Here is a 16,504-nt window from a genome sequence, read left to right as displayed (position 1 = left end):
GCACCTCACCTATGCTAAGTGTTACGATAAAAATATCTCAGCCAGTGCTCATGGCCAGATGCCTGCTGACTTACAGATGACTCAAAGCCCTGGTGGCCTTTGACACTGCAAACCATGTGAAATCCCTGACACAGCTGCATGACCTGGCTCAGAGAGAGAAATGCCTTAGTGTGGTTCCACTGATTCCTCACGAAGTGTTCCCAGATGGTAGCAGACAGCTTTTCCTTCTGCTAAGGGATCCCAGATGCAATATGGAACAGCACTCAGTGCTGATCACCCCTGCTATCCAGCACGTGTACAGAAGCTGTGGGAACGATCACTATGCAGAATATGGACTGCAGTGTTATTAATATCAATGCTACTTTATATTTTCTTTCAATCTGGGAATTACAACTGCCCCCTGACATGTCTGATACTGAGAATATACTGAGAAAGAGATGAAAACCAGCTTGATGAAGTTCAAGTCTAAACATACAAAGGTGACGTGAATTGGAGGAGAAAGCCTTTGGAGGATACAGTGAATCAAAGAATGATTGCAGAGGGGATGGATTAGAGAAGTCCAAGAACAGAGATGATAATTTTGATTAGCAGCATTCCCAGGACTGTAAGTGTGCTAGAGTCTGAGCTCAGTGCTCTTCTGTGCCTTCTCCTTTTGCCTCAACACAGTCCTTACCTTCATGGTGTCAGTGAGCACAGAACATGGCCAAGTTGACTCTTCTGCCAGGGAACACTTGATTATAAGGAGCTCGGACAGTTTGTTGATGGTTTTCACATCCCGCGGTCAACACAAGTGGCTGAAAGAGATGTTTGCCTTGGAGCATTTACAGATATACTTGCTTTGGAAAGAAACATTTTGCTTTCAGACCTCAAGAAGGCTGGCGTTACTCAGTGTTTCTAAACACGTGTGTTGTGATAGTCACTTTTGACAATTAGTCCGTTTTTCCGTAGGCCACAGCTTTTCACAAGGCAAACATTCCTCTCCCAAAACACAGACCCAGGCAAAATAAAAATTCTCTCTTTACCCCGTTCCATGCCCCTTATTTGTATGTATAACCTCAAGAAAGAAACGTTTTATCCTTGCAGATTATCTCCCGAGTCATTTCAGGCTGCTCGGAGGCAGACCTTGCCCACAGCCATTTGCGGGACCCTGGCTCCGCCGTGCGGTACCCCGCGCTCCGCAGGCCGCCACCGCCGCCGACCCGGCCTCCCACCCGCCGCCTGGGAGAGCGGGCAGAGGCCATGGCGGGGACACCGAGCGAAACGGCGGCGGGGGCACCGAGCGAAGCCCGCCACACGCCCGCTCCGCCGGCCACGGCGCCCCGCCCGCCCGCGCTCCCGCAGCCGCTGCCCGCGTAGCCATTATCTCGGGGCAGTCGCCTTTCCCCTCGGGTTGCAGCCTCCCGCTCCGCCAGCCGCCCGCCCCCGCCTGTGGGAGGAGCGGGGAACGGCCCCGACCCCGCGGCGGCCGGAATCGCTGGCGGCCGAGCAGGCGGAGCCACAGCGGTGGTCGGGCAGCTGCAGAATGTCGCACCCGTCCCCTCTCGCCCGGCCGAGCAAGGCTTCCAACCCCCGCGCCTTCTTCGATGTGGACATCGGGGGCGAGCGAGGTGGGGAGGGGGCGGGAAAAGGGCCCTTATGGTGGGGACGCGGCCGAAACCCACGCGGTGGGGCCGGAGCAGGCCGGGAGGGCCGGGGTGCCCTGTGTGGAAGGCGCGGGACTCGGGCTGGGCGCCGGGGAGCAGCGGGAGTGGTGCCGGTCACGCCCGGACCCAGCCGCGGGGCGGAAAGTTCTCGACGGGGAGGGACCGTGGGGCTCCAGTGGCGCCGCGACGGGCCGGGCCGGGCCGGGCGCTGTTCCCCCGGGCTACGAGCGCACACCCGGCGCCGGGGAGGAGAGACGGGGCCGCTGCCACCAGGCGTCCTGGGGGGCGGGTGAGGAGGGGGGGGGGGGGGGAAGGTGTCTCCCTACGGGATCCCTTTGGGGTTTCCCCGCCAGAATGAACAGGCCTGAAGAAAGAGAAAAAGGCAACATGGCTGCACCGGCACGGCCTTCCCCGTGCCTTCCCAGCCGAGGGAAGCATCCGTGGGGGATGCGGGTACATCCACCGCCATCAGCCGCCGCGCTCCCAGGCGGCCTCACCCCACCAGGGGCAGCGAGCTGGCAAAGTGCCCCTTACCGTACCCGTCCCCGGTGCCACCTATGGCGGCCTTGCCACCTCCATCTGCCCTCGGTGTGCTGGGCTCGGCCTCGACCGCAGCGAACCTCGTGTTCGGCTGCACCTCCTGTCTTCTCACCGCGTCCCTCCCGCCTGTCCCGGGCACATCCCGCTGCCCGCCGGGCGGGGCTGCGCTGCCTCCGCAAAGCTGAGTGAGGCGGTCGCTGTGGTTCTCTTGGCATTGGCGGTGTTGCCAGAGGTCGTTGGAAAATCTGTGCGAACGGTCAAAATGGAAATAAGAAAACAACCACGTGGGTGGTATACTAAAAACACAGGTTTTCAGCATTTTAATGGGTGAAGATAGATGCTGCCGTTTTGTCAGGAGATTGCCTCTCATATTTATTCTGTTACTCAATAAAAGCAGTAACTCTGTTAGATGATTTGCCTTTTATTGACTTTCAGTTGTCTAATTTGTTTTCATTCCTGTATTAGTTAGAATTAATATATTTACAGTTAGCTTCCTGTAGAGTGGAGTTCTGCTAACTAATTGCCTGTGAGGCTGATGAGAAAACTGGAGCATCGGCTGCTGGTGGCTGTTAGGAGTGAGAAATAGCTCTCTGAGAATCCAGTCTGTGAAAAGAGAATTTGACACATAATCCATTTATCAACTACTACAGGATCTGTTAGCTACTCAAGTTTCACTTCCTTTAGTTAAAACTTGTATGTTTTCAGATTTAGTGATGGCTTGTAGCATCTTAAGCAGCAAATTGCAATTATTCATATGCATGTTAAGTACTATTGTGCCTTAGTAAACTTGGGGTTTAAGAGGATAAGGTGTAAGGTAGGTATACATGTTTGGCATAAGCTTTTTGATCGAATAAAACCCTCCATAAAAGAATCTTTTAAAACTTTAACATATTTTTGAATGATCAAGCTACATACATATATATATGTTAAAATAGATATAAAATAATCATGCATGTTAAAATACATAATATGGCTTTAATATACATGTGTGTATATTAAACATTTCCCACACACATTTTTGGCTGAAAATACCTTAGGCATTAGCTTTTGGCAGAATCTGTCTTTATTCATCTTAAGTTATTCCTGATAGTGGAACTCGTTGTTGGTAATTGTTGCTAAAATCCTAATGTAAGCGTCCCAACGATTGTCTTGGAACAGCCCCAAAATTTAAATTTAATGGTAATCTGGATAAAAAGAATAAATTTAGATTTTACTTTACATTGCCTTGTAATGCTTAACACATCATGGTGCCAAGGAGAGGTCTTTAAAATATGTCTCATTCTGTCATTTCAGTCGGACGCATTGTCTTTGAACTGTTTGCTGACGTTGTACCGAAAACTGCTGAAAATTTCCGTGCGTTATGTACAGGAGAGAAAGGAACAGGGCCTACAACTGGAAAACCTCTCCATTATAAGGGATGTCCTTTCCACAGAAGTAAGTTCTATGAAATCTCCTGTCAGTAGCAGAAATCCTCTCATCAGTATTTGAAATAGTATTTTGGGGCACTTATTAAGAAATACCTTGATTGAAATAAGTTTTTGATGTTTTATTCCTCCCGAGGACTCGATGTTCTTACCATGCATTGACAGTACCAAATTACAGATGTACTAGCAAGTTAGTAATAGGAAAAGCAGTTTGCTATGAGTTCTGAATAGTTTGAAATGGATTTCAAATTAAGAAATATATATCAAGTGATGTCTGCTTAACTGAAAATGCATACTTGGGAAAGACCTTATAAATAAAAGGTGGGATTTGGTTTTATTTAGGAACAGGTTCTGGTGACAAGAGTTTGCTCTTTATCATTGAATTGTTTTTCAACATGCCTTTCTTGCCTTGCTGCTTTATTTTATAACTATTTTCTTTTACAGTTATAAAGCAGTTCATGGTCCAGGGTGGAGATTTCTCAAACCAAAATGGCACAGGTGGAGAAAGTATATATGGTGAAAAATTTGAAGATGAAAACTTTCATTATAAGGTACTCTATTGAAAGTAGTAACTATATTAAATTTTTGAAGTTTTGATGATTTTTATTTTTTTCAAGTTCAGATTTAGCAGTCTTAATTCCAAGGTTAACATATATTTAAGCAATGGAAAGAATGCAGGAAAAAAGCCCATAACTAGCTTGTCCTTAAAGTCTGTTGAATACAGAAAAAATACAGGTTTGAATACATGCTATATAAGGCCCACCTCATTAGGATAAACTGTTGTAGTCTATCTTCTTTTTCATTGCACCATCAGAAACTAATTTGAAGCAGTACTTTAGATGTCATTGAAGTAGGGGTATGATTTTAATAGAGTGAGAAATTTTGTCACTCTGAAGCATATGCAGTATGTTAGTATTAAATGGATTTTTTGCCTTTTTTTTCATACACTAATAACATTCATCAGATTAGATTTGAGAAAGGGGAATGCATAGTAGTTTGCAGAATTAATCCAAAGAAAAATGTATTTTCCTTGCTACAGTTATTTTCAGTGATAATGAAAAATAAAAGGCTGTTCGTGGATGACTTTTTTTCCATCCAAAGTAGTGGAAAAGTGTTCTGCTAATAAAGCAATTTTTTGAGTGTGCAAAAGTCTCAATTTGAAGATGTTGTCTTAAGAGTCTCTGGCTTCAATGGCAGAAATTCTGACCCCTCTTATTACTTATTCCCACTCCTCTATCAGAGCACACACATTACTAGCAGCCATTAGTGTAGTTTTGTCAGCCCAGCTGCAGAAAGAGCTGTGCTATGAGAGTTGGAAATTTTAAAACAGTCTTTGTCCTCAACATGTAGGGACACCAGAACAGCTGCAGGTGCATATGCTTTACACACACAAGTACTGCTTTAGAGCAACAGTTTTTGCAGGATGTGTCTGCTGTTTCTTTTGCAAACGCAAAATGTCCCATTGCCATTCTCAAGGCTTCTCTTTGTCAATATTAAATGCTCCAGAATCCATATTTTGACAGCAAGGAGGCTGTGAAGGGATCCAGCACAAGTCCTGTGAGGAAGGGCTGAGGGAGCTGGGGGTGTTCAGCCTGGAGAAGAGGAGGCTCAGGGGAGACCTCATCACTCTCTACAACTCCCTGAAAGGAGGTTGGAGCCAGGGGAGGGTTGGGCTCTTCTCCCAGGCAGCTTCCAGTAAGGCAAGAGGACATGGACTTAAGCTCTGCCAGGGGGGGTTGAGGTTGGACATTAGAAAGAATTTCTTTACTGAGAGGGTGATCAAGACATTGGAATGGGCTGCCCCGGGAAGTGGTGGATTCTCCATCCCTGGAGATATTTAAAAAGAGACTGGATGTGGCACTCAGTGCCATGGTCTGGTAACCACAGTGGCAGTGGATTAAGGGTTGGACTTGATGATCTCAGAGGTCCTTTCCAACCTGGATGATTCTGTGACATAAGATTGAAGTATTTTTATACTTTTGAAGAAAAAAATTGTTTGCCTTTTGTTTTAAATTTTAAATTTAAAAAACGAACAAAAACAACAACAAAAAAAATCAAAACAGAAACCCCCCCAGCATTTTAGTACTATTTTTCTTTAAAAATGTGTATTCCAGAAGGGGAAGAAGACTGCTTTTCACCATACTGTACCGTAGGTCTGTGTACTTTAAGCCTACAATTTGTACAGTATTTGAAGGTAACCAAATTTAAATATTACCTGTACATTGTCACCTATTTGTTGCCCAGCAGACATAGCTGTTCTGGAGAAAAGTGGCTTCATAATTATTCTGAACTCTCCTCTGAATGCTCTGTTCTGTTCTCAGCTGTACATGTAAGACTGTGTGGCGGGAAAAAATCCCCTATGTTTAGCATCTTGGACCTTGGTGGGAATACTCCCTGGAGATAACAAAGATAACATGTTCCACAAGTACCCTTTACAAGAGCCAGGCCACTCACTGTTTCATGGCACTGGCAGTAACTGTTTTCATACCATGTGGTTTTGCAGTAGCATATGAATGTCTCCCCAACACCACTGACTGAAAAATTTAAAGGCATCCTTGTCTCATGGTTAAAGCAAAGCCCTGACTGCAGTCGTGCTTGCCTCCAAACAGTATTTTAGGGAAAGAAAATATGGCAATTCTCAACTAATTAGGCATTGAAGTCCATGACTAAGTTGGGAGCAATAGATGTAAGTGCAGCTTTGTCATAATGACAGTTGTGAGAGATGCTCTCTGAAGCCTGACACTTGCTATGGTGCTGCCCATAGAATTGCTGCTTAAAGCTGCTCCCTGGCTCCCTGCAGGATATTGTGTCATTGTTACTTGTACTGTCAAGTGAGACCTGGAGGTAATAAGGAATGCAATGCAGATGATCTGTACTCATCTGACTGCTCAGCTATAACAATCAGTCTCACTAGGCTTGTTTTTTTTTTGGAGTTGGTTCACCATCTAATGGCTGAGCTATTGTGGAACACTCTACTTAGTTCTCAAGCAGTGTGATTACCATGGCAGAGTTTTGAATATCAGAGCATCTGATTTTGTCCAGGCTTTTTGACTTGCTTGGAAAGCTTACAAAATGACAAGCAGAAACCATCACAGGAAAGACACTCTTCTTGCAGTGTTTCTCAAAACACAGCAAGAAAATGCATGGATGACGGAAGTTTTGTTTATAAAAAGGGACTCTCATCATGGGACTAATGTTGAGACTTGGTCTCAAATAAAATGGGGTTGCACCAAACTGCTATCCATAACTTTTGAGCTTGTCCTTCAAATCTTTACTTATAAGAGGTCAACATGCAGTTGTATGGCAATATCAGAACTTATTGTTACTTGGCTCTTTGTTTACCAAACTTTGCTGTCTAGTATTAGTTGTAATTGAAAAAGAACCCAAAACAGAAGTAAGACTTAGAGGTCTATTCTGCCTCATGGGCAGTGAATCAGTGATCTCAAGTGGTATTTGCAAAAATCTCCTATGGGGGAACCTCTCTGAATAACTTGTTTGTGAGAAACTATGATGCAAAATGTCAGATTCTTGTTTTGGAGATAGCTACCAGATGTCCTCTCTTGCTGTGGAATCCAGGCTTCATCTGTGTCATTGGCCATCTCTAATTCCCAGGGTGAGTTTCAAGAGAAGAAGAGATGAAGCCAAGATTATTCCAGTAGCTTTCTGTTGGCTGGGTGCAATTCTAGCTCTCAGCTGTACAGCCTTTTCCCAGAGTTCCCAAGCAAAATCCAGAATGAAAGATTCAGACTCATAGTGCCATTTGACTGGATGAACACCTCAGGCTGGGGGTTCTTCCTACCACCATAGAAATCCAAAAGTCGAGTGGAATAAAGTTTTCAAAACAACAGGTTTTTTTTAAGTGGTAGAGACTATAGGAACAAACTAGATGCATAAATACAGCTGTCTCAGTGTTTCAAACTAATCAACCTCCCACTGAACTCTTTCACAGCAATTTCTTCTCCATGTCCTCTGTGGCATCAATTTTTTAATTATTATTTTTATTTTTTTTTAATCCTTTGCTCCTCCCCAAGTTTTTCACAAATACCACATCTTGTATGCTTCAGCCATGTACCAGTGTCTTGGTATAACATACTGACTTGAATTAAACTGAATTCCTTGCACTTAATAACCAGATGAACTTGAACAACAGTTTCACAGCAAGAGATCCACACCACTTAGGAAAAGTCCAGTTTTTGCAGTACAAGTGAAAAGTAAATAATCTGTGTGATGGAGCAAGGTAGTTATTGTGTCAAAGTAGGAAAAAGTACTTATAGAACACAGGACAAGTAATATTTTCTTACATTAAGCTGTTAAATAAATTTGTATTAGTTTGTGGCTTGGTAGCATAAGCCAAAATAATTAGATGGTTAAATACCAGCAGAATAAACACTGTGTCTCTAGGAAAGTGAAGGAGTTAAAAAAGCTCCAAACCAGTAACCTTTACAGAATAAAGACCACAGTCTCCTACAATGCAAAGTTCTACAGCATAATTTGCCTGAGTAATCCTTATAAAATTATGAATACATACCTTCTTTGACAGCATAACATTAAAAGTGATTCAGCTGGCATTTTGCTTTGCTTCTTGAGACCGCTGGTCTTCAATAACCCACTGGGGAACTTCTCATACATCTCAGGTGATGCACCCAAACCCAGAAGCTGAGCAGGGGATTGAGTGTACAAGAAGCAGACAGATGGCCATAGATTCATAGAATTGGTTGGGTTGTGAAAGACTTTTAAGATAACTCCAACCATGAACAGATCTCCAAGTCTACCACTAAGCCCTGGCCCCTGAGCACCACAGCTACTTGTCTTAAATACCTCCAGGGGTGGAGACTCAAGCACATTACAGAAACAAGGGGCACATGTGGCTCTGCTTGCATGAGTGCTGGCTGGCAAGTCAGGAGGCAGAGCAGGGCAATTTGCTCTCTTCAGTCATGATAGGCAGATTTAGCTGCCAGCTGTATGTTACTCTCTGATTTTCCAAGCTGTCACTATGGCTGTCCTTGCTATATATAACAATAACCTTACAGAATATTATGTATGGTTTTGTAGCAGATCTTTTATATCTTGGTTGTGATTTTTTTTTTTTTCCCCCCCCAATGCAGCATGACAAACCAGGGCTGCTGAGCATGGCCAATGCAGGACCTGGTACTAATGGCTCTCAGTTCTTCATTACAACGGTGCCTACTTCCCACCTTGATGGGAAACATGTGGTGTTTGGCCAAGTCATCAAAGGAATGGGTGTAGTTAAAATGTTAGAAAATGTTGAAGTAAAAGGAGAAAATCCTGCTAAGGTAAGCAAAATCCAAAGCACTTAAAGCACTTATGTGGTGCACATCCATTTTGTTTAAATGTTTCATGTATTGTTTAGAGCTATTAAATGTCACCGAGTTATTTTTACTGTTGATTCCCATCTTATTATCCCTGTTAAGAGGCTTTTGTACTTTTGCTGTAAATTTCCCCTGCACTAACAATTGATTTATTCAACCTGGCTGTGGGAATGGAAGCCATTATTGGGGAGAAGGCAGAAATGCACAGCTAGAAGTGTAGGATGGGTGGTGAAATTAAAGGGTGGAATTCACAACCCTACCCAAGTGATATGCAGCTCTTACAGATTTTATGTCAGAAACCCATGTAGTTCTGGAAAAGTAATCAGTGTGTACGCCATGCCAGTCTGTGGCTGTTCAAAAAATTAATAACTGTGACTTAAAAAGATTTGCTTCAGTGTCTTGTGTTTTGCTGCAGCTCAGCCTCTCTGTGGAGCGTAGGTCTGGTGCTGTTGGAATGCTGCTCCTCTGAAGGCAACACTTCCTGTGATAAACACATTTTGATGGGGATAGGCTAAAGATGTGGTGGGTTTCTGAAATCAATGCACCCAAACAACAGATGAAAAAGCATTTTTACTGAATTTGAAAGAGCACTCATAAGTTGTGGCTTTTTTGGGGGAAAATGTTTTAGTAAGCAAGACTGCTAATTACCCTTCATTTTTTCAGCTGTGTGTCATTGCAGATTGTGGAGAGCTAAAGGAAGGAGATGACTGGGGAATTGTTCCCCAGGATGGATCTGGAGATGCTCATCCTGATTTTCCTGAAGACTCAGATATAGATTTGAAAGATGTAAGTATTTTTCTTCTAAGTTATTTTATAGAATTTAAGACATGGAGGTAGTCTGAGCTGCATGGTGTCTGTGATGATGTTCACTAAACCTTTTCCCTATTGATCAAGGTCCTGATTAAATGGTGACATCCAATTAATCCAGGAAAGAGAAGGCTGTGGGAGGGGACTGCTCTCTCTTTTTTTTTTCAGAGCTAATTTCAGCTGATTTTTCCCCAGTAACTAAAACCACTGTTATTTAAAATTATTAAACTTAATGTTTTTCTGGTTTTTGTTTCTTTCTACTTTTGTTTGTGCAACAGTGAAAAATGGCAATTACTAGAATTCTGGCAGATTACTAACTTAATGTTATACCTGCACCTGTGCAACTTTTAAAATAACCTACCCTTGGAAAGATTTTGTGTCACTTACTAGAGATACTAGAACATTGATCATTTAAAAAGATTTTTACTACATCACAGCTAATTGTTCTCATTTCCCAGTAGCTTTTAAGTTGTTCAAACTGAAGGAAGACCTGTTTTTGAGAGTTAGGGAGCAGACTGGTGGAAGCATCTCTTCTGCAGATTTTTACTTATCATGAAAGTAAAATGGACAAACTGTAAATCAAGCTGTTTTGTGAGAGGGGAAGAAAAGGTGGGGCTGCATGTGAATATTTTCAAATACAGAATTAGAAAAGTAAAACAATTACAGCTGTAAACCAGAAACACCTTGTCTCTGGCAATTGAGAAACATTTCAACTCTCAAGCAATGTTTTAGGATAGCATGTGGTGTGGTTTGGAACTAAAGCTGTCAAGTGCCTGGCACCTTTAATTTTAAACTTGATCATATAAACTTAACTACAAGAAACTAAGGTGTCCTTGGTCTCAATCTGGGATCATTTTTTTTCAAGGTCATTAATTCTAGTGGGTTAGAAGTGAATTGAACTTGACTGAAGTTAAGACATTTGTGGTATAGACAGCAGTAATTATAAACTTAATTTAATGTTAATTGCCACTAATTTAACACTTGAAATTTTGCCATTCTGGGAAGAGAAATGATGAATTTGACAAAGACAGGCAGTTGTTCTTTTTTGCCTTCTGCAGATGTTTTAAGTGTTGGGAGAGAATTTTGTTGATGCAACTTACAGTTTGAGAGTGTGCAGAGTTCAGGTGATTTAATACCATTTTGAGAAAAAAAAAGAATTTTTTTTGGAATAAGGCTGTCTTGTTTGAATACTTTGGTTGTTAACATACCTTCTTTTCTATGAATAAAAGTCAGCACCTTTATATATAGGTCTGTGTGGGTAGAAGCATTTAGGGGAAGGAGCTGAATTGCTATGTTGTCTCTGGATTTTCTCACTCTTTATATTGTAGAAAACCTGTTAGGAATTTAATTTTTCAGACTGTTGTGTTACATAAAGTAGAGAATATTATAGCAGTGGCTTGAAGGTAGTATTTCTCTGAAGTTGTATTTTTATTCTGAGATTTTATGCTAATCTTTAAAGAGGATGGACATGGAATCCTGCTGTTAATGTTTAAGTAATTCAAGACTTCCTTCATAAGTACCTTCGTACTTTGTATTTTCCATCTATTTTATTAGGTTGACAAGATTGTGGCCATAGCAGAAGACATAAAGAATATAGGAAATACTTTCTTCAAATCGCAAAATTGGGCAGTGGCAACTAAAAAGTACAGTAAGAGTTTACGGTAAGGCTTTCATCCTGAATCATTTTGTCCTGAATCAGGTACTTGCTGTAACCCAAATGAATACTTCTCTCAAGCAATGATCTGTGCCTTTAAAAAGTGCCTGTGCTCTTCTAGGCTTGATTGTTTGTTTTTTTAAATTTTTTTTCTTTTTGTTTGTTTTTTCCTTAAAAAAAAAAAAAGCCTTCATCTAGATGAAGTTCTACCAGATCTTTTCCAGTTAGTCAAGTAGGTCTTCCACTCACTGCTAAGTAAGACTTAAAGGAAGGATGGATTTTTGGAATGGACTAAAAGCTTCCTTTTTAATACTCTTGCTGTGCTGATGTGTAACTGGGAAGAATAGCCCAACAGTATACACAAGGTAGTTAATGGACTGGAAAGAAGGGAGATACCTCCTCTGATTTCTAAAGACCAATAGGTTTAGGAAATTGGTAAGTTCATGAGGAAGTACCCCCAAATGTGACCCTTACTAATGCATTATTATTTTTTCTGAGGTTCCATACCATCATCCTGACTCCATGTATAATTCAGACGCCTCTGAAATCATGGTCTTTCTGCTTTTGTTTTCATATTGCTCCTTCCTTCTTTCATGCTTTTCACTTTATGAATAGAAGCTTCTCCTAAAACTTTTTTTTTTAACAAGTGATACTGACATAAAACAGTTTATAACATAAAATGCTCCTTGGGTTTTTACCTTTTTATCTCTCCTCTGGTTTTCATCTTTTCTGTTATGTCCAGCAAGTGGAAGAATTACAGGCACTGTGTCTCACTTACTTTTTAAGTATTGCTTATTTCTGTGATCCAAAGCCGTATACAAACCATGCACCACTCAGAAGACAAGGCATGTAAAAATTCAACCTACATAGTCAGTGTTCTGCAAAGACTGCATTAATCATGGCACACTTAAAATGTGAATGCATCCAAACCCCCTTTTTAAAATTATTTAAATAAGAACCACAGTTCTGTCAAGTAGGCCATAAAAAGAATTAGGACTTTTACATCCACAGCAAACCTTTGCCACTTGAAATAAAAACCTGGCAGCGCTACCACATTGTAAATTAAGGAAATACAGCTTGCCTATGAAATAGAAATGCAGTAAATCGTGTGGCTTAGTCCTGAAACAGTGTCAGCTTTGAAGTTCAGGAAAAAAGTAAGAAAGGAAGATGGTGGAAAGAAGGTGGAGTTACTAATGCTCATAAAACACCCTTCGTTACAAAGTAAAGTTAATTTCAGCTTTTAGCCATAAATGCCTAGATTAAAATACTGAAGGAATCAAAGAAAAGATGAAGGTTCCCACAAATGCACAGTGGTGGTGGTGACTTTTGCCACTGATGAGCAACATGTTTGCTGAGAATAACCAATCATTGAGATAAATTCTAATGGTTTCATGACACCTAAAATGGTCTAAGAAAAATATGCTGTTAGTACAGTGGAGGGATAGGAGTTACTGGGAAACATTAGTGAGTGAGTTGATCTTTTTTTGTCAGGGTTGGTCTGATATATTTAGTTTAATAAATATTTCTAGCAATGGAATTGAAGCTGCTTTTAAAAATACCAATTTGGAGAGGCCTGTTTGCACCTATCTGTGGAAAAACAGCTAAGGGCAGAACAAAATGGAAGTTGCAACATTGATACATGCTTTTGGTAAATCTCTTTTTCTGCAGGTATGTAGAAGCTTCTGAAGAAGTGGCAGAGGAGGCAGAGAAACCAAAGTTAAAGGGTGTTGCTTTGACCTGCGTTTTGAACATTGGTGCCTGTAAACTAAAACTGCTGGATTGGCAGGGAGCCATCGAAAGTTGTTCAGAGGTAACTCTAATATTCAGCATCTTGATTAAGAATTGGCCTGTATAGGAAACAGAAACTGAAACTACAAAGCTTTTTAAGAGTCTTCTGATAGGTTTATGACTTGAAAGTAAACCAAGAAGAAGGCTGATTGCAAAGTTGATACTAATTTTCAAATATGAAGATTTTTGAAGTATTTTGAAATTGAAATGATTCATTAATCCAAAAAAAGGAGGGCTGTTGCTTACTGCCATAAAAAAAACCCTGCACATTATCATTGTCAGTTTTGTTTCCTAAGAGCTGAGCTTTTTATATTACAAAGAGTTAAACTGTCTTTAATGAAAGAGAAATACTATTATTTGGAAGACTAGTATGAGCAAAACATTTTACTTACTTTTACATTTGATGGTCCTGTATTATATAAGAGTCAGAGAGTGGTTTGGCTTGGAAGGACCTGAAAGGTGCAACCCCCATGCCATAGGTAGGGATATATTAATTAAGGTGACTTTTCTAAATAAAGCCTTTTCAGGCAGGATTAGTAGTGAAACAAAACCAATGAAGAAAGAAGGAAGGAAACAATAAATATGGAAATTCTGAAAAACGGTAGAAAGAAAAAAAGGAACAGCAATGTATATGCTGACAAAAGTTAGTACATTTGAGGAAACTTTAAATAATTCATCAAAACTAAATTTTTGAAGGAAACAGAGTGAAGAATCCTCTTATCTGTTAGCAGAAAATCCTGAGCAGCATCTCCTAGGACTTCATGCTGAAAGCAGGGGTCTTGGTTCATCTGTGTGTGAGGGGTCTCTGTGGAGCTGGCCTGCTTTCTAGCCTGCTGACAGTGTTACCACATGGAAAATTCTCACAAACCATCTTCAGAATGGACAAAGAGGGGATACGAAAAAAAAACATAAGAAAACTTTGTAATGTGGTATCTGTCATCAGTGGTAAAAATGAAAACATCCTGTCTCTGTTAGAGATAGAAGTTACTAGTATTAATACTTCACACAGAGGTGGGGGGAGAAAAAAACCTCAAAACTTCCTTTGATTTTAAGATTACAGAATAGTTAGATAAAGGCAAGTCCATAGCTATAACAGACTTCTGTAATGTATTTAGCTTCTGGCTCATCACTAGTTTTAAATAGTGCATCAGTGTTTTTAATCAGAACATTGGTTTCCTAAGAATAACCAGTAGAGTGCAAGATGATTCTTAGTAAGAAATCATACATTTTCACTTTTATGATTTCTTAGAGCCACAAATCTGTAATACATGCATTATTTAGTATAAACAGGGAATTATGATTAGCTGGACCTGTTCCAACAAAGCTTCCTTTAAAATAGCTGTAAGCATTATGGTTGAGCTAAAACCCAGGAATGCTACCTCTAAGTATGCAACATGGACACCTAAATTTCTAATTCTTGACACAGAAGAGGATCTAAGCTTTAGAGCAGACAGATCAGGATGAGCAGCCAGAGTAACACTCCCATTATATGAACAGCCAATACTGATTTAAAAAAATAAGGATATATCATCTAATGTCTATAATTTTAAATTAATGAGTTAAAGGTAATAAGTGAAATAATAAATGCCAGGTATTTCCTCTAATCACCAAGAAACCATGTTCTTTTCAATAATACAGAAAGACACACTACAGAACTAGCTGCTGTAAGAAAGAATAATACCATCTTCACAGGCAAGAAAACAAAACTAGCTAGCCAAATTACTGATATAATTAGAAAAATAATTTAAGTAATAAGATAGTAGAACAATCTCTTTTCCCAGCCACCCTTATTTGCTATTTTGACATTGTCACGTTAGAGTTGGCATATGGGGATTAGTGAAAACATTCAGCTCCAAAAAGGCATAATGACTGGACCCTGACAAGGTTGCTGAAGCATAAAATGGATGACTTGTATGTATCTTCCTAGCCTAGAGTGAAAAAAGCTTTACGTGATGCCATTTGAAGTTACTTAGTGTGAAGGAAGGAGCTGCAATACAGAGCTGTGCTGTGACACTCAAGGTTAGGGTAACATGAGCTGCAGTAACACCTTCACCTTACAGAGACAGATGCAGACAAGTTCTGTTTTACTGTCAGGTATGCTCACCCTTCACAAAACCCCACTTCTGGCACAGTGGTATTAAAACTTGACTTAGCTACCTATTCAGTGTGCTGTAACATGGCTTTCCTTTTTTACACATTTAATGTTTTGACAACTTACCCTCAAACCAACTTGGGTGATTGTCTGCTGGTGTGAACTGTGCCAATTCCAGAGATGGGAGGCTGGGAAGTATATGGAATGTTAATGAGACAATTTTATTTAATTTACAGGCTCTTGAGATCGATCCAACAAATACTAAGGCTCTCTACAGACGGGCTCAAGGATGGCAGGGAGTAAAAGATCTTGATCAGGCATTGGTAATGATCACAACACTTAATTTTATTTTTTTTAATCTAAATGTTTAATCAGAACATTAATTTATATTTCTCTATTACTTAAGGCTGATCTTAAAAAGGCTCATGAAATAGCCCCTGAAGACAAAGGTAAAAGACATCTGTTTTTTTACAAATTCTTTACTTGTTTTTAAGAATGTAAAAAAGAAACCAGGGTATTATTCAGCAGGAAGTCATACCAGGGTGATGCCCAAAATGCTGGCTTCTAACAGCTTAAATGCTGATGTATTGAGCTGAGAGCACACTGAGGTGGAAAACCTGTTTTTATCCAGCAGTGATGCTTCTGGTGGTAACTTGCTTATGTAGGTCAGCAGCATGGAGCTGTCTCCCTCTCTTGCAAGGGCCATGTGAACTTTCCTAATTCCCTGCTCTCACTGGGTGAAATTTTTAGCTCACGAATTCTGTGTTGGCACCAACACTGTGCTTGCTACACTCTCCTCTACATGGTTACCTTACCAGGTGAAACAAAGTAAGGGACAGGTTTTTTTTTTCCCCACTGACCTAGAAGATTAAATGCAATTTCCAGCAGTGTGACCTCATCTTGACATACTATGAGACATGATGTGGAGAGATTATTATAACTGTATCATGAATTTTCTTTCTAAGCAGCTATCCAGACGGAAACGCTCAAAATCAAGCAGAAGATAAAAGCCCAAAAGGAGAAAGAGAAGGCAGCTTATGCTAAGATGTTTGCTTGATAGTTTTTTTCTAAACTTTTAAGTCTATGCACTAACTCATGCAAAAGGATAAACAAAGCTGCTTCTTTCATTTGCCCTGCACTGCAGTTTTCAGTGTTTACATCTCAAAAATCTAATAATAAAGACAAACAGTTGAAAGATAAAGTGGTTTTCTTTAAGTTGTAATAAT

General features: G+C 40.6%; 1 protein-coding gene across 1 annotated transcript; it reads left to right on the top strand.

The window, feature by feature from the left end:
• The first annotated feature begins 353 nt into the window (after positions 1-353).
• Positions 354-16,479, top strand: PPID (peptidylprolyl isomerase D). Its single transcript, XM_071743082.1, has 10 exons — positions 354-1,607; positions 3,477-3,617; positions 4,052-4,158; positions 8,713-8,901; positions 9,601-9,723; positions 11,299-11,405; positions 13,067-13,208; positions 15,515-15,601; positions 15,685-15,727; positions 16,247-16,479. The coding sequence occupies exons 1-10, from the start codon at positions 1,031-1,033 to the stop codon at positions 16,333-16,335; spliced, it is 1,605 nt and encodes a 534-aa protein (XP_071599183.1). The 5' UTR covers positions 354-1,030; the 3' UTR covers positions 16,336-16,479.
• Positions 16,480-16,504: the final 25 nt, after the last annotated feature.

Source organism: Heliangelus exortis, chromosome 4, assembly GCF_036169615.1.
Source record: "Heliangelus exortis chromosome 4, bHelExo1.hap1, whole genome shotgun sequence".
NCBI classification, from domain to species: Eukaryota; Metazoa; Chordata; class Aves; order Apodiformes; family Trochilidae; genus Heliangelus; species Heliangelus exortis.
This window is presented reverse-complemented; position numbering and strand designations above follow the sequence as displayed.

What these genes read in the sequence shown, in the direction of transcription:
- PPID (XM_071743082.1), top strand. Translation starts at nt 1,031, where the DNA reads ATGCCCCTTATTTGTATGTATAACCTCAAGAAAGAAACGTTTTATCCT. An exon ending in ATGAAAACTTTCATTATAAG is followed by an intron (nt 4,159 to 8,712) that starts GTACTCTATTGA and finishes CCCCCAATGCAG; the next exon opens with CATGACAAACCAGGGCTGCT. An exon ending in CAGATATAGATTTGAAAGAT is followed by an intron (nt 9,724 to 11,298) that starts GTAAGTATTTTT and finishes CTATTTTATTAG; the next exon opens with GTTGACAAGATTGTGGCCAT.